Source organism: Dromiciops gliroides, chromosome 6 (assembly GCF_019393635.1).
Source record: "Dromiciops gliroides isolate mDroGli1 chromosome 6, mDroGli1.pri, whole genome shotgun sequence".
In the NCBI taxonomy this organism is placed as follows: domain Eukaryota; kingdom Metazoa; phylum Chordata; class Mammalia; order Microbiotheria; family Microbiotheriidae; genus Dromiciops; species Dromiciops gliroides.
In genome coordinates this window covers 93,705,850-93,727,790 of record NC_057866.1, presented here as the reverse complement: position 1 = coordinate 93,727,790, position 21,941 = coordinate 93,705,850, and the positions used below count along the sequence as shown (strand labels likewise).

The 21,941-nt window shown below is 38.9% G+C and overlaps 1 protein-coding gene across 5 annotated transcripts in view; it reads left to right on the top strand.

Annotated features, from left to right (window-relative positions):
- RGS12 (regulator of G protein signaling 12) overlaps positions 1-21,941 on the top strand; it is a 221,360-nt gene that overhangs the window by 158,667 nt on the left and 40,752 nt on the right. For 2 of the 5 annotated variants that reach the window (XM_043972854.1, XM_043972853.1), the window contains 8 exons: positions 2,665-2,741; positions 6,800-6,994; positions 7,421-7,494; positions 8,506-8,632; positions 11,777-11,873; positions 13,415-13,494; positions 14,003-14,156; positions 17,441-19,836. In XM_043972854.1, the coding sequence (XP_043828789.1) occupies positions 2,665-2,741; positions 6,800-6,994; positions 7,421-7,494; positions 8,506-8,632; positions 11,777-11,873; positions 13,415-13,494; positions 14,003-14,156; positions 17,441-18,078 (1,442 nt within the window). In that variant the 3' untranslated portion in view covers positions 18,079-19,836. Of the gene's footprint in view, positions 1-2,664; positions 2,742-6,799; positions 6,995-7,420; positions 7,495-8,505; positions 8,633-11,776; positions 11,874-13,414; positions 13,495-14,002; positions 14,157-17,440; positions 19,851-21,941 lie in introns of those variants that run through there. The other 3 variants (XM_043972855.1, XM_043972851.1, XM_043972852.1) reach the window with 3 other exon arrangements.

Sequence of the window (21,941 nt, the reverse complement as noted above, 5' to 3'; positions counted from 1 at the left end):
AGATTTCTAAAACTCTCTCCGTTCTTTTTCATTAATTCAGGTATAAGGGGGACATTTCATAGATTCCTGTGCCAGGAGAATACAGTGGATGGGGAGGTGGATGGGGAGAGTCAGAGTGGTAAGATCCCCAGATAGGGAGTAGACCAAAGAGAAAGAATGGATGAGCAACTCAGCCATATAAAAAAAATGACAGGGGGACTGAGGGAACAAGCACCATAAAGATTTACACTGGCCACTGGAAGGTACTACCAAGTATGTTTATGAAATTTTCTTTGACAGTTGAAAAGACAGTAGTGGGAGAAATTACTATACTAATGATAACTCACATTTTCTATAATGCTTTAAGGCTTATGCATTGATTTAATCGCAACCACGTGAAGTAGGTAATGTCAAGTAATATTATCCCTACTTTACAGAAGTGACAACTGACAGTCAGACTCAGAGATTAAGTGAATTAATTACCCACAGTCATGTAGCTAGTGGTAGAACCCTATATGTCCTTTTCACAGATCCTGCTGGAAGACCAAAGAATGAGCTAAATGACCCGTCTCAGTCTTTAGCCTCTAGACTAAAATAGAATCGTTGTTATTAAGGGGTGAGTTTGTTGAGTGTGTTACCCAGCTAATGGGTCTGAGCTATCTATGCATAAGAATGAATTCAATTTTAAAAGTGAGAATCAATTGGAACCAGGCAGTTAGGTGTAGGAAAGACCTCTGGATTAATTAAGAGCTAGGGAATCTGACTCAGCCCTAGCTCTGTCACTGTTTCCTGTCTGACTTTGGGCAAGGTCCTTCTCCACTCTGCATCTCATTTTCCTCATCTGCAAAATGGAGGGAGTTGAACAGATAGGTTTTTAACTCATCTAACATTAACCTTCTATATTCTGTGTCTTATGGTCCCTTCCAAACCCCAAATTCCATATTCTGTTGTTACTTCACACTCTTAACATTCTACATCTTAAGGGCCTTCCACTTCCATAATTTTGATTCTTCAGTAAACTGAGGTTTTTAACTTTTTGTCCATGGGACCCTTCCTTGAATGGGAGGAAAAAAATTATAAACTTTATTTCATTATAATTGGTTTCCTTATTAATCCTATGCATTTTATTTTATGTATTTAAAACATCATTCTGAGAAAGGCACCAGACTGCCAAAGGGGTCCACAGTATGCATTAGTGATGGATCACCTAACCAAATAGAGTTAGCACCACTCATTGTTAGACTCACTAATTTTGACTTTGTGATACTTTAGCCAGGGATGGGGCTGAAGTTTAACCTTTTCTTAGCTGAATCTTTATTCACTTATTTTTTGTGTGTGAGACAATTGGGGTTAAGTGATGTGCCTAGGGTCACATAGCTAAGCTAGTAAGTGTCACGTGTCTGAGACCGGATTTGAACTCAGGTCCTCCTGAATCCAGGGCCTGTGCTTTATCCAATGTGCCACCTAGCTGTCCCCCTTTATTCACTTTTAAAGTTAGAAGGAAAACTGTAGATCATTTATTCTAACCTTTTATAGACCAGAAAACTGAGTTCCACAGAGCTTAAGTGATTTCCCCAAAGTCACAGAATTAGTGAATCTGAATTCAAAATCAGCCCTTTGCTCCAAATCTAGTGTATTTTCTATTATACTAGTCCTGGTTTATGGCTGAAGTTTACAAGCTTTCCTTATCCAGTTCTTTCTTCATAGGAGGATGATAGAATTTTAGTTGGAAGAGAAACTCCATTTTACAGGTGAGAACAGTGAGCCCCAAAGTTCCCCGAGGTCACCCATAGTCACTAAGCCTGCGTTCAAAACCAGCTTGGATTCCAAGTCTTGCATCCTTTCTGCCACATCACTCAAAGTACAGTAGGCATGAATACTTGTCAACTGATTTATAAGTAATCCTATGAAGGAATGTTTAAAAGACTAAAGAAAACAAAGAGCCCTTGAGGTATTCCTAACATATAAAAATGATTACCATTTTCTCTAAAACTCTTCATTTAAAAATCACTGTTCACTTAGCAAACCCCTTAACCTCTACCATACAGTTTTTTGTTAGCTTCTTTTGGAACACGTTATAACTGGAGGAATGAAAACTATATTTCTTTTTAAAGCACACAATAATTCAGGTTTTTTTCCACTAATTCTAACAGGCCTAGACCTCATTTAGTTGAAATTAGTGGAGTTTAATGAAAAGGCTTTGAAGAAAAGACATTTTGAAAACAAGCTCTATCCTTAACAATCAAAAGCACAGGTGTGGAATCTTTGAGGATTATCTGCTTTGTTGCTGAGTACCTGTTGTTATTTGGAGGATAGTGTAAATATAGTTTGAGATCAGAATTCTAAATGGATTCTTGGCCCTATGACTCAATATCATGAATACTGTTCATGTCAGCCCTTGAATGTAACTCGCTGACTTTGTTTATCCCTTCAGAATTTTGAAAGGTATATTTTCAGCCCCACAAGAAAACAAATCTCCTAATCAAATGAGCAATTTGTTTTAATGACAGTTTTCAGATAGGTCAATATCTGTAGAGCCTGACCTCCAAAGCTAAGCAAAGTAGAGATTTGGAGAAATATTTAGATAACTGTGATTTGGATAGTAAATGAACATTCCGAAACAGAACCTTTCTGTTGCTCTAGTGACTAATAATGCCATCTTTAACTCTCTTTTTCTCCACAAAGATACTCTTCATTCTAATGGAGGATTACATCGACGTGAATCACAAGGATCCATGTCTTCTGCTGCAAGTCTTGACCTGGTAAATTATGGCTTTGCCAAAACAAAATGAATTTATTTTTAAACGGTGATAAAATCTTATCTATGAAACTAGTCATTGTCTATGCTCTATCACCAGAATTCACAAGGATTAAAATTTGTCTTATAGCCATCAAAAAAAGAGTACAAAACACCCCAATTTATTCATGAAAGTTGGTATAATAGAAATGAGTATTCTGGTTTGGGTACAAGTTTTCTCTTTTATGTACCAGTCAAAAAAGATTTATTGAATACTTACGTGCAAAGTCAACCAATTAGTCAACAAGCATTTATTAAGCATTTAGTCTGTGCAAAGTGCTGTGGTAAGCACTGCTGATAACAAAGAAAGGCAAAGACAGGCCTTTTCCTCAAAGAGCTTATATTCTAAGGAGGGAAACAACATGCAAATACCTATGTAGATAGAAGATATATGTAGTCAGGCAGTGTTGGAAATAAAATATATGTTCTCTCCCCTTAAAGGAGACAGCTAGTGGCATAGGGGATGGGACATGAGGTCAGGAGTCAGAAAAACCTGAGTTCAAATTCAGCCTCACACATGTTCTAGCTTTGTGATTTGAGGAAGTCTCTTTAGCCTCCTTTGGACTCAGTTTCCACATCTGTACAATCAGGGAGTCCGTCTAGGTGATCTCCAAGGTCTCCTTCAGTTCTCAGTCTAGGATCTTGAGATCCCTGGTTACCCTCCTTGATAAGTATTCGTGCCGCCTGTTGGAAGACCTTAAGTGAGCTAAAATTTGCTTTTTGGCAGCTTTCCCCCCTTACTCCTACTCATACACTCTGGGGACAAGCAGAACAAAACTGAGCTCTTTTCCGCATGAAAACCTGACAGCTGTGATGTCCCCTCAAGTCTTCTCATCTCCAGGATAAATATCCCAAGTTCCATCAGCCAATCCCCGTATGGTGTGGTTTCTAATATCTTCTAGGAGGAAAGATTTGTGAGATAGGTGCAATTTAACCTTTACGATGCTCTGACTGCACCTCCGCATGCAAGAGACTGCCTTGATATCATACTTCTCTTAATACAGCCTAAGGTCTCAGCCTCTACAAGACGTGGCCAAACTGCTGTAGATTCCATGAGAAAACAGGCAGTACAAGTCAACAGCATTGTATGGCACCCAAAAAGGCCATGGCGTCCTAGCCTTGCTTTGGAAATTGACAGTTTGTAGAAAACACTTCTTCAGACTAAGGATTTGTCATTTCAGAGGTGTGTCTAACTTTCTCTACAGACACAAACTGCAAATCCCCATATTGCTCAGTATTTGGTCTTTGAGTGCTTTGGGGTTTTGTTTGTTTGTTTGTTTTGGGGTTTTGGTGAGGCAATGGGGGTTAAGTGACTTGCCCAGGGTCACACAGCTAGTAAGTGTCAAGTGTCTAAGGCTGGGTTTGAACTCAGGTCCTCCTGAATCCAGGGCCAGTGCTCTATCCACTGCGCCACCTAGCTGCTCCTTTGAGTGCTTTAAGCCCATGCAAACTGGGGATTAGACTCCCGAAGGTTAGCCAGATCAATCATGAGATAACGGGTAGGTGGCCTGTCACTCAGCAGCATCATTGGCACAGCCTGAGGAAGCTCTCAAACAGGATCTCAATTAAGTTGTAGAGAATTGTCTTATAGAAAATATTCTTATTGTCGTTATTATCATCAATAGCTCATATTTCTGCAGTGTTTCCAGTTTACAAAGCACGTTTCTCACACCAACCATGGGAGGTAGGCAGTACACAAATGATGCCCCCCATTTTACAGATGACTATACTGAGGAACAGAGGAGATCACTTGCAATAATGAGGTGTCACAGCTTGTTGGGGTTCAAACCCAGGTCTCTTTCTATTGCACAACACTGGATTTTATTAATTACTGTGATGGAGACCTTCAGACTTAAAAAAAAAAGGTCAGAAAGGCTGTATTATATAGGTCTACTGAGCTATTATTCAAATCAAAATTCTTCTTAGGGGCCAAGGTTTTCTACAGAATTTCAGAAGATAGGAGGTAATCTTATAATGGCTCACTATTGAACTGCAAATCCAAGGATGTTTTATATTTGTAAAATTTATACAGAGAGTTTTTTGCGAAGAGAATAGAAGATTGTCATTTTGCAGCTTGTGATAATGTTTCTCTGCTTTTGAGCCATGCCACAGGCTCCTTTACAGCAGGAGGAAGAGTGGGTATCTGCCCAAAGATTTAGCACACACAGGCCTGCCCCACACAAGATCTGAGTGTGGAGCTGATGGAGTTTCATGGAACTCTCCAGCCAGCGTGCACAATGTCCAGTGGAGGAGATGCTTACAACATTCTCTAGGAATCCTTTTGTTGTGATGGGGGTCATCACTTGACATAGTTATTCCCACCTCTGTGCCTCTGTTCACACAATTCATCCCCTGCCAATATCCTCCCCTCTGTCTCTGCTTATCTAAAGCTTACCCCTCCTCCAGGGCCTAACACAAGATCCACCTTTTCCAGGAAGGATTCTCTGATGACTCCAACCTGTAATGATCTCTCCCTTCTTTGAACATCTAAAGCAGTTATTATCTATGGCACTTAATTTTGCCTCTTACTCATATTTTTTATTGTTATGTAGTAGAGGAGTCTTAAGTGTGAGACCCTCACTTAATGCCTCTAACCCACACTTACCTCATATATAAAATGGGGGATAGTATTACTTATGCTGCCTTCTATAGGGTTGTTGGGAGAAAATCTTGATATGCAATAGAAATTGGGCTCATTGTTATGACATGCATACCAGCATCTAACTGCCTTTCCTGTGTCTTCTGACTCCTCAAGGACAAGAATTTTTATCTTATGGTTTCTTTTGCATAGTGTTGACCACATAGTAGGTACTAAACTAAGAATTTGTTGGATAAGTCAGTTGCAGCCTGTCACTCACTGCTTTGGGGAAAGTAATTCAAAGAGACATATTCCAGTACCATCTTTATGTGTGAAGGATATTGAAATACAGCCCTCCCCACTAATCCTTAAACTAAAAAGGAGTGCTTTTGCTATTGATTTTGAATGCTTAGTTGGCTTTCTCCTTGAACTGTACTGTCTAGGTTTGTTGGACTTCTCACATTTTGGTAGATAACTATTTGTTGACAATGAAACCGGTAACTGTGATTGTCTAAAATACATTTAAGCTGTTCGGGTCCAGGGACCTATTCTCCCTGTCGTCTTGAGTATGAAACCGTTAATTTCAGATATTGACATTAGAGGGTTGGTCATCAGTTCCAACGTTTTGAGTCTGGCCACTCATGGATACCATACTAGGTGTAGAAGGCTTGCAGGCTGCCTCCCTTGTGTAACGATTGGAATGACGCCACCTGCTGGAGAGTTACTGTAGAAGAGTTCTGCCCATGAAGCGAAGGTCTTTGAGGGCAAGACCAGGAATCAGGAAGTGACGTGGACTAGTGGGAGGAGGAAGGAAGAGACTGGCGCTCGCTCTTGGTCTCACGCTTTTTCCTCTGGACTCTGGTGGAGAGCGGAGCGAGAAATGTGCTCTCCCTTTAATAGATAGAAATCTAGGCCTTTCTCTCTTTACCAAATTCTTATTCTCCTTAATAAATGCTTAAAAGTCTAACTCTTGCTAAAGCTTATAATTTATTGGCGACCACTCATTAGATATTTTAGACAGTTTAGCTAGAATTTTAGCCCTTAACAGATGGCGACCACTCATTAGATATTTTAGACAGTTTAGCTAGAATTTTAGCCCTTAACACTTGGTGTGACCATGCCTAAGTAGCCATGAATCCTTACAGCAGAGGGTCAAACCTGAGGCCCCACAAGACTCCAAAGTGCCACCCAGTCAGATTAAACTGTAATTGGGAAATGTTTTGTCAAATAAATAACAATATACTAGAACATAGGTAGTTTTAATTTCTGCTTTTCTGAGTTGTTTTGCAGCCACACATCCATTTCTATTTCAATTTGACATTCCTGCCCTAGAATATCTACCATTAAGCTCTTGAGCTAGTTTGCCTGACTCAGCTGAGACAGCTTATTCCTGCTTTTAATTTTCACTTTCCGTACCTTATTCATGTTTCTTTCTCTCTCTTAAGTCGGAAACCTGTAGGGCCTCAGTGCCTGAAAAGGACAAGTCATCCAAGCACTGCTGCATAAACCTGCCAGATGGGACGTCATGTGTGGTGGTCGTAAAATCTGGATTCTCCATCAAGGAAATATTATCAGGGCTGTGTGAGAAACACGGCATCAATGTGGCCGCAGTCGATCTTTTTTTAGTAGGAGGGGACAAGGTACTTGGTGTTCACTTGTGATTTTTAAAAGGATCCTGGGTTTATTAGTGGAGTGCAACAGATGGTGATTTATTTATCTCTTTTTTAAAAAAATTCTAGCAAAATATTTTCTCCATTCTGACTTTGTTCTAACTTTGAATGTCTGACCCTGTTTGCTCAGTATTTCTTATGCAAACAATGTCTCTCGAAGTAGCCCAGCTTATGAGAATTATGCTATGTTGCTTCCTGCAAGCTCCCAAAGCTATTATTAGTTTTAGATGCAAAGAATGCTAACTTTTCTTTCTCTTTTGATGGGCTATTTTTGAAGCTGTGCTTTTGTTCTCTGCACAGCTGTGCATTCCATTCCATATTGTTCAGTATTTCAGGGGAAGATGCTTGTTCCCACTTTAATTTTGTTTGCTTTTGTTCTTTTCATGTGCCCTGAAGCCGTTAGTGCTACACCAAGACAGCAGCATCTTGGATTCAAGGGACCTCCGCTTAGAAAAACGCACTTTGTTCCGGTAAGAGAAGAAAATGGGTTTCAGCCTAGATGATGTCTCCCTAGCCACAGAGCTCTTTTTAAAAAATTAACTTCCCCAGGAGTTATAGTTGCCCTTATGACAAAGCGAAAAGTAGGCACTACCTTTGTGCTGTGTCTGGCTACTAAAAAACTATACAATATAAATGACAACTATAATGAAACCAGTTCTACCCTCAGCGTGCTGTTAGCCATCAAGAACCGGATGGGAGCTTAAATGAAACCTGGCAAGATTGGCCACAGAGCAAAGAGGGCATGAGGTGTCATGGTGGGGCCCCATGGCACTGGGGATTCTTCCTGTTTTTACCACTGCTCTGCTCTGCTCTGCTCTGGGAGCAGCTGCCTTGGAACATGTTTGAATAACCAGGGAAGAGCCTGCAAGAGGGCACAGAACAGCAGCCTTGACTTCATTGTCTACCAGGGAATCTTTGTTTCTTCTTGGTAACATATCCTAGCATGGAAGAAAGAGTACCAGTCAGCAAATTGACTCTGCTACTTAATATTTGGGGGACCCGACACAAACGTGAACTTCAGTTTCCTCATCTATAAAATGGGTATAGCAATACCTAGGTGCAACCTGCCTAACAGTTCTGGTTTATGAGAAAATAATTTTCTAACTTTAAAGTGCTATATAAATATCAGGTATCATTATAACTCTAGGTCCAAAGAGAAGAATTAGGTTAAATTTTAAAGTAATTTAGTTACATAAGTAACTGATTGCTTTTCATGCTATGTATTATGTGTAACATGAGGCCTTTTTATAGATTTGAAAGAAGTCATTTCCAGATTTACTCATTGGGAATTAAAAAAAACCCAATGTTTTAATGCAGATAGTTGAAAGTAAGGTATCAGATAATACTAACAGATAGCATGGAGCAAATGTCTTATAAAACATTATTATTGATCAGAGATGTGTTTTTAAATGAATATTTCTATAGATTTAAATGGATTTGTTGCACATAATTTCTCAGCATGTTTCCCTCCCTTTCCCCAGGCTTGATCTAGTCCCAATTAATAGGTCAGTGGGACTGAAGGCCAAGCCTACCAAGCCAGTCACTGAAGTGCTACGGCCTGTGGTGGCCAAATATGGTTTGAATCTTAGTGACCTTGTGGTGAGACTAGTAAGTATCTTTTACATTATGCTGCATGTTCAGCATAACTTGCCTGGTAAATTAAATAAGCTAATACCATTCAATGAAATTTTCTCATCTTGGCATTCTTCATTTTCCTCATAACTGATAATACTTCAGTATTTGGGAAGAGCCATGATTTTACCTGCATGGGTAATCCCTCCTCCAGTGCAGATTACAAGCCATGTATTACTACAGCCAAGAAAAATTTATCCTTTGATCTTCTGGTGATCAGCCTGTCTGAACTGAGCTAGGCTGGCCAGAGGACAACAGATACATGCTCCATCCATGGCGGAGTTCATATTTGAAGCCTTGCCACCCTGAGAGTCCAAGGTTACCTCCACCTGGGATGAGGCATCACAGGGAACAATAAGAACCTGGTGTAAAAGATTCCAAAGGCTGTTTTAAGAGGGGTGGGCCATTAGTATTCCCATTTATTTTGGGCATCATGTGTTAGGTCTGAGAGAAAGAGCCTTAGAAGAGGAATCCTGGGACTGGGCTTCTCATCTCAGTTCTGCCATTTGCTGTGAACCTGGCCAGGTCACTCCCCGCTCAGAGCCTCAGCGTCCTTCTGTAAACCAAGGATGACCGCTGAAGGGTCTCCCCAGCCCTCTGTGTGCGTGGTCATCTGGGAGCATTCACTGCATGGCTTTTACTTCCTGTGGCTTTGGTTTGTCAACATTCCTCTAATCCTTCCCGCTGCTCAAGCCATCACATGTATTGTGGGCAGCGAGTAAAGGTAGATGACTCAATTTTGTTTTTCACCTGCAGAACTAATCTAAAAAAATGTATTTACTTTTAGTTGTTCCCAGGCTCTTTTCCCACCAGCCTGACCCACCCCATCTGGTAACGAAATGTGTTCCATCTGCTCATTAGGACTGTGACTTTGAACTCGAGTGCTTGACAGGGTGAAATCATATCTGCAGCCTCATATGAGAGGGGAGTCAGAGTCTGTCTCTTCCCAAGAAAAGGGTAGGGGCTGGACCTGGATTTCATTGTCTCCCTCTACCCATGGAGGGAGTCACTTTCTTTGCTGTTCAGTCTTAAAGAGTTGCTTGTAACATTGGGAGGTTATGGGTCTTCCTGGCTTCAAGGCCAGCTCTCCACCTACTACTCCATACTGTCCTAAAGAAAAACATGGAGAAAAACTGAATGGAGATATAGTAGGCTTTGGCTGGATTTAGCGACCTGTAAATTGATCTTCCTGGCATAAAATAATGCCTTTGTTGTACTCACAACTCAGGTGCCACAAAGATCTCTTTTTGCCAGTTATTTCATGTGTTACATTTTACATACTTTTTAGCCATGAGATCCTCTGAACTGGTCATAGAATATCCTCTCTCCATCTTCATGTTGTATTTAAAATTGAATTCAGTGTCAACTTCATGTGCTTTGTCACAACCTAATAGTTTGTCATTTGACAGTAGACATTCCTTCTATCTCTGTAGCTCAATGACTAATTATGTAATCATAGAATCATAGATCAGGAAGGAATCATAAGAGGTGGTTGTGGCCTTTCTACCACCAAAAACAATGTAAAAATCATGGACTCTGAGGATTGGAAGGGACCTCAGAGGCCATTTACTTCAGCCTGCACCTGGACAAGAACTCCAGGTACCACTTAACATACATAAGTAGTTACTTGGCTTCTACTTTAGTGGGCTCTCCAGTGATGGGGAACCCACTCTCTCCCAAAGCAGGACATCCTACTTTTGAAAAGTTCTAATTCTCAGCAAGTTTTGCCTTTATAGTAAGCCTATATTTGCCTCTTAAGACCCTCTGCTCTTGTTCCCAGTTCTGAGATGATGAAGAATGGTTTAGTGGGGGCCATTTTGAACTGGTAGTCTTTCCAAACTCAACATGTTCAACACAGACCTCACTGTTTGTCCTACAAATCCACCCCTCTTTAAGCTTCTCTACTTCTTTTGGGGACTCAACCACGCTCCCAAGCTGTCAAATTCACAGTCTCAGAGCCATCCCTACAGCCTCACTCTCCTTTATCCCAAATCTCTAATCAGTTGCCAAGGTTCATCAGTTCTAACTTCTATTTCTCAAATCCATCCTCTTCTCTCCACTCTCATGGCCTACTTCAAGCTCTTATCACATCTTACCTGGATTGTTACAAGAGCTTCCTGATTGGGGTCCTTGCTTCACATTTCTTCCCTCTTCCATCTCTCCTCACATAGCTGCCAAAGTGGCCATGTTGCTTAGACCAGTGACGTCCAGCTAAAATAGAAATGGGCCACTAGGCCATACATAAGGATCCCTGAGAGCCTCATATTGATTTAGAAAATCATATGTTAATATTATTTATGTTCTACTTACTTATTAAATATTTCCCAATTACATTTTAATCTGCTTTGATTCACACTCAGGAGAATTGCAGGCCCAAGGCCTATGTTTTAATACCTCTGACTTAGACAATATACACTAGAGAATAATAGAAGATGTATATATACTACATATTAGAATACATAGACTAACATAAATGCATCGGCAAACTGAAGACTCAAATTTAGGAACAACTTCAGGTAATTAAAACTAAATTCTACAAGGTATCTTAATTCATAAAGCTAAATTTTTTTGAGACCATGAAACCTCAATTTAAAATAATAATTTAGGGGCAGCTAGGTGGTGCAGTAGATAAAGCACCAGCCCGGGATTCAGGAGGACCCGAGTTCAAATTCGGCGTCAGACACTTGACACTAGCTGTGTGACCCTGGGCAAGTCACTTAACCCCCATTGCCCCACAAAAGCCAAAAAATAAAATAAAATAATAGTTTAGGCTGGTAATTAAAAAAAAAAAACAACCAATGCTACTACATATATACCAGCAAGTGCTTGAAACAGTATCTGGCACATAATAAACATTTAAATGCTCTGTCTGTCTGTACCTCAATGTGTTTATGTGCTCTACACTCAGAACAGTCTTTCAAATATAACAATAGGAATGAAAAATAACCAAATTGATTTTTTTCAGTTTTGCGACATTCCTATAAAATAAAATAGCCTATAAGTGAATAATAATTTAAGTCCTTGGACTGTCCAGCTGCCACCTGAATTTTACATTTCAGATGTCAGCTTGCTTGGCAAGAATTTATTTGTGCTATAAAACAAACTGTGATTTGACTTTAGAGTGGAGAGAAGGAGCCGCTAGATCTTGGTGTTCCTATTTCTAATTTGGATGGACAAAGAGTGATTTTAGAAGAAAAGGATCCCACTAAAGGAAAAGGTAAACCACACAGTAAGGCATTGTATCTATCCATCTGTTTCATTCTACCTCTCTGAATGTGCTGATTGGCATCAGACGTGGGTTGTCACTAAGGGACCAGGGGTCCTTCCATAACCTCACAGCCTCCAAGAGTTACATCTACATCCTGTATGCAGCTGGAGGTAAGAGGGAGGCCCTCACTGTGGACTGAAAGCATTTTTCAGTGGGCTTAGGAGAGGCCTCCTTCCTCAAGAATGTTAGCATACATGAATAGTACTAGCTGTCCTGCCCCATTCCGCCCCCACCACCAAATTCCTTGTGTAAGATGGATAAGGCCTGTAATCCTAGAATCAGGGATTACTTTTCAATGTGTACATTATGCTTATATTGATAACTGTCTGGGAAAATACATGTGCCCATGCATAGAATATGTATGGTTTTTCCGAGAGATTTCCATTTAAGAGGCTTCCTATCCTTATGTACAGTTCATATTTGGATCAATATGTTATTTGTATGATGAGTCCTCATGCGCTACACTTCCTAAACTGTATCTAGAACAAAGCATTTCTATTCTTATTGTTTGTATTTTAATATTGCCATGCCCAAATATTGGTCTCATGCATGCAAATGAAGGTAGCCATTTCTTCCCCAAAAAAGTCTAGTCACAAGTTTGAATCGGGCCTCAGATACTTAATAATTGTGTGACCCTGGGCAAGTCACTTAACCCTGGTTGCCTCAGTTTCCTCATCTGTAACATGATCTGGAGAAGGAAATGGCAAATCACTTCAGTATCCTTGCAAAGAAAACCCCAGATGGGGTCATGAAGAGACAGACACAATTGAAAAGACTAAACGATAACAAAAGTACATATACATATAATCATGAATAATTCTCTTTGTTTAAAGCATTTCCTCTGTCCAAGAATCCATTAAAACAGATTATAAATCATTTCAAAAAAAGAAGTCTAGCCTGCTGACCTCATTCATGACAAAAGAAGGTTTTTTGAGTATTGGAATGCATGAAGCCAGTGGGAGACTTTCCCTCTTTATTCTCTGCCCATTTTTGTACTGGGGGGAAGGACCATTCGGAATATTAGGCCAAGTCACCTCTCCTCTATGGGCCATCATTTCCTCTTCTTTAACATAAGGTGCCTGGATTAGAAAATCTCCAAGGTTGTTTCTCATTCCCTCTAACATTCTGTAATTCCCAGAAGTTTTTATTACATTTATCTCAAAATAGCTCTACACTTACTACCTTTTCACCTTTGGGCTTATTTGCCAAGCAGCACTTCCTCGGCTACAAATTATGCATCATAGACAATATCAGGGTAGGCTTCTTTGTTTTAGAAAATAGGAATTTTTATTCTTTTGAGTGACTGATCTTTAAAGTATGTCTCAGATATATAACTTTTAAAAGGTAGTGTTTTAGAAAAATGTTTGCTTTTAACCTCTCTGCTTAGAGGCATAATCTCACTTTCAAAGACAACCTAAGTGTAATTGAATTTCAGTGTTTGGATGAGTTCATGACGTCCCAGGATTATAAAGTTATCTCATTATGTTTAGTATTCACAGACAAACAGAAAGGTGCATCAGCCAAACAGAATATAGCAGGAATTCCCAGTTCCAGAAATCACTCTGCTACGGTAATATTTCTCACCACATTTATTCCACACCTTTCCTCATGGTTGTAAGTGTGTCTTTAGAAGTAGAAGCTTTGGGGCACCATGCCAAGCACCACCCCTGGCCATGCCCCTCTAGTGGCCAAGGCTAGAGATGTACATGTTTCTGTTGACCTCACTAACAAGCTTTGTTTTTCCTTTTCTCTGATTCTGCTTCTCCTCCCAGAATTGGAGAGCCACAATCCTCTTGGGTCTTCTTTTCCTTCCTGTAACTGCTCAGCTCATTTCATATGTAGTCCAATAGTCCAACTTAGAATTGAACCATTGCTCTTTCTTTTCTCATGGTGCTGGTTATGGCTCAATAAAGCTATGCTTGATATAATCTCTACATTTTATGGGGTTTAATCAATATGTACAAAATCTATAACTCCATGATCTTATATTTAAAATATTTCTTGTCTAACAATGTTTTCGGTGTTTATTATCATGTATCTGAAATGTAAGTAGTACTTTGACTTTCCTTCTAATACAGGGAGAGGAAAGAACACTAGGCAAGTCTAATTCTATTAAAATAAAAGGAGAAAATGGAAAAAATGCTAGGGATCCCCGGCTTTCAAAGAGAGAAGAATCTATTGCAAAGATTGGGAAAAAAAAATATCAGAAAATTAATTTGGACGAAGCAGAGGGTATGTGAACTTTTTAAAACTTCCACATGTTTTAGTAAATGCAATAACAGTTTTCAAGCAAAATTATTAAAATTATTCTTTTTTTCTTAATAATTTGGAAAATTAAATTTCTTTCATTCAAGAATATGCATCTTTCACTGTCATGTTAGCATATTTATACTATTGGTATAATTTGGAATGAAATAAAACCTCATTAATTTGAATTATTAATCAATGGATTTACTTTACTGAATGAATATGACTCTTTTCATTTAACAAATATTTATTAAGCAGTTGCTATGTGTAATGCAGTACGTTGGGGGGTGGGGTGATATGGTTGATTCCTGCCCTCTAAAAATTTATACCTAATAAATAGAAGAGATAAGACATACACAAAAAAATTAGAAATTAGGTTACGACAAATGCTTGAGAATACCAATGCTGAGAACTCAACTAAAGAAGGGATGCTTTAGGGAATGTTTCAGGGGTGGTGGTAGCATTCAATCTGAATCTTGAATGAGGAATGTTATTGACAGATGGAGATGGTAGGAGAGGACTTTTCAGCCATGGGAAACTGTGAGCTAAAGTATGGAGGCAGGAGAGAATAACCCATCTACAGGAGCTGGTAAGGAATCCAGGTTGACTAGAACATAAAATATTGAATAGGTGATAATGGGAGGAAAAGGCTGAAAAGGTGGCTTGAGGCCAGATTGTAGAGAGCCTTGCACATGGTAGAAGCTTAAAAAATATTTGCTGGGCTAAATTGAATTGAATACCAACCAAAGGATTTTGGAATGAAATCTGTTCAATGGCTTAGAAGGCACGGAGAGTTTCTGAGCTGTGGAATAAAGGGTCTCCACAATTGGGAAAATCAATTATTTTGCAATTAGAAGTACTGTTTGTATACAGGGTCCTCAAATTCCCCAAGAACAGCTCCCTTAACTAGGCTAAATATGCTGCTTGCCACCGTGTTTATTCTATTAATTTGCTTCTCTAACCCTTTTTGTCATGGATAGCTCAGACCTAAATTTCTACCTGGTCTAAGTGGGACCCTAAATTATAAAATTAGTTGCATCCAAATTAATGAGGTTTTATTATACAGGTTTAAAGCAGTTTTGGCCACAGTTGACTTCCCATCAATGTTTGTGGGACCAATAAAGATCTATGACAGTCTTTGTTTACTCATGAAAATCACTTTTTAAAAAGCCACATGGTGACCTATGGTTAGCACCAGATCTTTCTGCATTTCCTTTATTGAAGAAAGATGCTATTGCAAAGATTAAGGGGAAAAAGAGGTAACCATCTTTCTATAAAATCTCTTTCCCATTAAAAAAAATGGCAAAGAAGAAAAGCAGAAGGATCCTGCGTTCTGATCCTGGCCCAGCCACTGATTTGCTATCTGGCCTCAGGCAAGTCATGGATCCCCTCTGGGCCCCAGTTTCCTTCTTCATAACATGAGAATGGACTCAATTATCTCCTAAGCATTGAAAACTGTCAGAAAGTTACAGCTTTCACTGTAGTCATAACCCAAAATTTAAATTTAGTTAGTATAGCAGTTAAAAATGTGTCTTGTAACTAACCTTTACTAACTTTGTTGTAAACATATTACTGTTAACCTCATTCTTCAGTGACTTCCATTCACCAGGTAAGTGGTTTGTGGTATTTTTGTCATAATGAAGTTAAAAAATAGAAAGCTTCGCTTTGATTGTATATGTCCAAGGAACATCAGATTTGTGATTTTTATATTTTAGCAAGATGTCTTTAAGGGGTTAAAATGGATTTAAAAGAGACCTTTTAGACATGTACTGATTTGAGATTAGACAATGCTTCACTTGTGTGTGAATCAAATTCAATCTCATACCCTATATGGAAGGTGTGAAAATCTAATCCTGGCAGTAAGGAAATCACAATTCTGGATTTATTAAGGATGGGAAAGTGTCCAAACATGCACTAAGAGCCCTCCTATTCTGAGGAGGAAGCAGAAGGGAACAGAGCCATTGTTTCTTCTTTTGGTGCAGCATCCCTCCACCACACACAACACCAAAATGGTAGAGGCAGGGCCTACGTGTAAGTAGGCAATTGGTAGTCTGGGCCTGAACACTGGAGGAAAAGAGTGGCATTTAAGGGGATGCCTTCCTTCTCACCCCTTGCAGAGACAACTTGGTGGCTTCCTTTCAGAAAGATTATTATGTTTGAGAGCCAAAAACACTGTAAGGGTAGCCCAGCTCCAGCTCTTCCTGATTATTCATATTTCTGTGAATTTTATAACCACTGGAAAATTGGTCCTTGAAATCAAATGGTTATATCACTAGGGGATCTTCTACTTTGCTTTTATTCCCAAGGTTATGTTTATTAATCTGAGAGTCATGTTCTGGGTGGGAAGAGGAGAGTCCTGGAAGAACATCACTGAAAAGGGGAAGGTCACAAAATTAACCACCCTGTTGTGGGGCTTTTCTGCTCTAGAACAGGGACATGTAAGGGCTTTTAGTGATTCTTTATTCCCTCCCAGACCAGCAGGTCCTCCTTACTCTCACAGTACTAAGGATCTCCCTCCCTAAGCCCACTCTAGGATTTGTGATGAAGAAAGATGCTATAGAGCCTTTTAGAAAGCCACCCAGTGAAAACAGTGGCTATAGCCCTTTGGATAAAAAGGCTGAAGGAGAGAAACTTGAAATATGCTCTTGAGTTGTGAGGCCTTAAGTGACCATGGGCTTCTTTTCCAGTTTTTAAATGTACACACTATTTGATTGGTGTCTTCATTTAAGCCTTAAGGTTTTAAATGATACTTTTAAAAGAAATGTAACAAAATCTTCCTTAAATGACATCATTACACACCTTTGTTTAACTGGATTACCCCTTAAAGGTACAGAGCTGTTGATATAATTATGCTAAAAAATAAGGCTATTGAGTGACTCTCAAAGTAAACATAGAGGTGATGAGGGAATTAGTGTAAAATGTTACTTAATGTATTTTAAAATGTGCCCTGAAACATTGGAAAAAATTCGAGAGTTGAGATTTTATAAATCTTTGTTTTTAGGTATAGCCAATTGTTTTGAGTATAGCCAATTGTAAGCTCTGAAGACACTCCCTTGTAGGAGACTCTATGATGGGTCTTCCATTAATCGTGAGTGAGTAGTTCTCTAATGTGAAAAGGTCCCCAATTAATATGTCCCTTAGTTCCAGGGCACTAAAACAACAGGGGAGCAGATAACTCAGTCGCCTACTGGAAAGTAATTTTGGTGATTGTCGACACCGATTAGTGATTTTTTTTTTTTAAATGGTCAATTTGGTTTTTTCCCCAATAGAGTTTTTTGAGCTCATTTCCAAAGCTCAGAGCAACAGAGCAGATGACCAACGTGGGCTGCTAAGAAAAGAGGATCTTGTCCTGCCAGATTTTCTTCGTTTACCACCTTGCACAGCAGAACCGGCTGCATCTACTCCTGCAACAACGAAAGGCCTAAATAAGAGAACTGTAAAAAATGGCAGCAAGGAAAAGGCCATGCAACCAAACGGGAAGCTGGAATCTTCTCAAAATGGAAATGAAAGTCCAGTGAAGAGCCCAGGGCCTTCAGAGAGCAAGCCCAGGCCCAATCTGGCTGCCCTCCAGAGTCAGAAGATTCACGGCATCCCCTTCAGTGCCCCGTTGTCTCCAATTCCACACGTCCAGGAAGGAACAGCATCGGCGCAAATATGGAAGAGACAATCCAGGGAACTACATACTGAAGGCATACAGACTATAGATGATGAGAATGTTGCCGACTTAACCCTTGTGGGTGAAGGAGATATTAGTAGCCCTAACAGCACTTTATTACCACCTCCTCCGACACCACCATCAGATGTTACGAAACTCTCTGAAGCCAACTACTCGCCCCCAACTCCTCTGACAGATAAACAGGAAAAACCTGGATATCAGAGATCCGTTTCAGGTATTTCTAGATTTTAATTTTTTCTTCTACACTTACAACTACTTTGCTTTTTCACTGTTATAATCAGTATTCTATACCCATTTTTCAATTTTAAAAGTCCAAATTAGATCCTTTCTGTACCATACATTTTTGAGTCAAAAGTTTCATTGTGACAGTCTCTTCATCATTAAAATAAATTTGGTTTGTTTTTTAAATGGGTTTTAAAAAATACTGAGTGTTAAAAGATCTGAGATAGGTAAAAAATGAATTATTGGGGTATTCAGATTCTGATAATCTTTAATATCATGAAGACTTCACTAAAAGGATAAAGCATTTGCTGACCATGAAAGATGCCTCTTGCTCTAAAGAGGATTTGAATTTCAAATGTATTGAAATTTCAAATGCCAGTACTTCTGGTAATAGTTTTTGCTCCAAGATTTCTTGAAGAGAAAAATCATTGTAGGTTCCTAGATGTTTTGATCTTGCTAACACTACCTAATCTTTTAAAAACAACAACAATAAATCACTGCTATTTAAGTGCAGTAGAGAGTATTGAAAATCAAAGCATTGGGAAAATTGAATCAAATTGAAATGGTAATGAAAGTCCAGTGAAGAGCCCAGGGCCTATAGAGAGCATTGAATCAAAAACTGAGGAAATTAAAAGTTTAGACTTTTATGATTTAAGAACTGTTTTAAAAATACTACTTACCACTAGTATATCAAGTAAGAAAAAAGAATGACATTTAATTTCTAGTACTAGGAATAAGCACAGTTAATGATATGCATTTGGCGGGAATCCATTTTAAGTTGAGTCAGTTTAAATTTTAAAATTTTTAAAAAACCCTAATTTAGAGCAGTATTTTCCCTAAAATCAGAGTGTGAAATTTGGTGTTGTCCAAAAGTGTACAATCTGCTTTTGTAGCAAATGCTGTTTCCGCGTGCTACAGATGTTCTAAATGGAAGTATGGCTTGTGGCACGCACATGATTATATCATCCATCTGAATATAAACATATTCAGGAAAAAATAATTTCCAGAAGCCATGTTCATTTTTACTCTTTCACTCAGTTAATTGTGCCGTGGTTTGTTGAACCACCATCTCTTTAATGTAAGATAGCATTAATATTTTTAATAGATATTTTTACATGGTGATGTCTGTTGGTTTCTTCTATGTCTTATCAATGAGATGTAAATAACTTTCGGATTGTTATATGCTTCTCTATGGCAATGTGAATGATTCCTTTTTGCTCTATCACGTTTATTTCTATAAACTGATGGAAAAGGTCTACGATCGATTGTTGACTGACCTGTAACCCAGGGCTGCCTATTGAGGACATATGAAGTGCATATTTTCAGTGTAATTTATGTACATATGTATAGATATGTATCTCCTTTTCGGAATATGTTGTATACCCAAGTGGATTTTAGTTTTTTCTATAAGTGCTAATATGAGAACCCTTACCCTTGCAGCTTTAGAAATGGAGCATATTTTAATGCATGCATTACATTTCTGTATAATCACTGAACTGTAGCTTTCACCTTTTCTGTTTTCTGCTCTCACTTTGTAGATATCTTTGTGTAGCTTTTACATGTATTTTGTATGTGTTCTTTTGAGAGGAATAAACTCTAGTTCTAATTACTCAACTGGTTTTATACTTTTCTCTTTTTTTATATTGATCATATTCTGCCTTGATAGCAAACTGTAACTGTCATCTAACTGAAAGCAATTAAAAATGTTTCCGTGTGATTAAGTTAAATGTAATTTATGTGATCTTCTGGTACCTTTTTAATTGTTAATGGTACCAATCTAGACATAATGTAGACTGTTGTATGTGGAAACTAAAAATATTAAACTGAAAACAAAGATATATTTTCCTTTGGAAAATGAACAGATTTGTTGGGAGGCCAGTGGGATTGATAATAAAAATGAAATATCTTTTGATAACTGCATGTGAAGTCTGAGATTTAGATGTTTACTTTGATCACCCCAAAGCTGTTTATTGTAATGTATTAGATTTAAATGCCAGTACACATTTTTAGTAATCATAGTCATCTATTATTTGGGTGTTCTGGCCTTGCCCTCAGATCTTTTTTCTTATTTGCCCATCTGTCTCTTCCCTTGTCAATTATTTTTCATGCTTCCTTAACTCTTCCATCAAATGGGAGTTCAGTGAAAAAAGAGAGGGGTCAAATTGAAATCTAAAAAACGTTATATATCAGTAGCTCATGTAAGTTATAGTAACAGGTAGAGAAAAGGGAGGGAATAATGTTTTGGACCATCTACATGTTTCATATACCCGTTATTTCTTGTCTTGAAAAGTGCAAATAACTGAGGGCTGTAAATACTAATGACATAAAAGGCTTGAACTGAAATGATTCAACCATAGTCCTTTTTAAGGGATCCTTAGGATTTGGCCTCCTGGAATAGTGGGATAGATTTTTAAAAATCTATACTGACCCTAACTTCCTGATCAATTGTATCAATTACCAGACCTAAAATTAGACATATATAGACTTTTGGTCTCTTTGAAATACATACTTATGGGAAAAATGGTTATAACTCCTTTTTGTTTGGTTGGTTGGTTTTTATGACTCTTTAAAGTTGTTCAAAGGACCTTTGTGACCAAGAGAGCTCCCAGCTTCAAAATGCTTTGCAAGATTAAATGCATTATATATTTTTTACTTTTCCCAAGAAACAAGTCTGGAGTAAACAGAAAATCATCAGTTCTCTTGAGGTCAGCCTTGCATTTTGGTTTGTTTTGTTGTTTTTTTATTTCTAGCAGAAGTTGTTTGGTCTTTGTCACTTCCCAGATCCTGCAGTTTAAGACTGCTAATGATTAGGAAGGCAGTTAGCAAAGCCCCATGGAAAGTCTCTTTCTGGAAGAAAGAGGGCATGGCCATAGGCTAAAGCCAGGGAAATCAATATGGAGCCCGGGAGAGCCCACGGTGAAGGGGAGCAATAGGATCAGTGAAGTAGATGCCAGAGTCTTTCACGCAACTTCTCAGAATCGATTCAGTGACATTCTTGGATTCTAGGGTGGCGGTGCTAGCCATGCCCCCTTCTTCCTCTGCTGTGTTGGCATTGCCATGGTCCTCAGGAGCTCCTTAGGAAATCCATAAGTACCAGAGCAATGTCAGCAATTTGGTAGCCTCTCTGAGATGCATGGTATTATCTGTCTGTAATTCTAAGTGAATGTCAATTACCATCACCCTAAGGACTGTTATTACGTTTCCACAGCACTGGCATTTTGACACAAAATTACCTTTTATTCCATGATTAAATTTGTGTCCATATTTGTTATCATGATGCTTTTCTGAAGTTCCATTCATAGTGGAAGACGGCAGATAAGGCGGATAATATCCCCATCATGTATATGTGGAAACTAAGGCTCATAGACAGAAAGTGATAGAGCTAAGATTAGAAACCAGATTTCCTATTTTCTGGCCCAGAGCAGTATGTTTCTTTTTGTTTTTGTGGGGCAGTGAGGGTTAAATGACTTGCCCAGAGTCACACAGCTAGTAAGTGTCAAGGGTCTGAAGCTGGATTTGAACTCAGGTCCTCCTGAATCCAAGGCCAGTGCTTTATCCACTGCGCCACCTAGCTGTCCCCGCAGTATGTTTCTAAAGGTTGATCAGAAGAATCTTGCCAGTTTCATTTAAATCCTGTAGGGGGCTTTAATAATAATAATAATAATAATAATCCATGTGTGTGGGGGGGTGGAAATGATAGTGTGTCAGCACTGACCAACTTGCTTAATCAAGACTCCCAAATGCATATTCATTTCACACACTGGCTAGTTGTACTGATAAACCCTAGGCTTAGTAGTTCAGGAGGTTGACAAGGTCAAAGATATTGGGGTGCGGGGTAGTGCTCTAGGGGTTTACTAAAGTCATTCACCTAT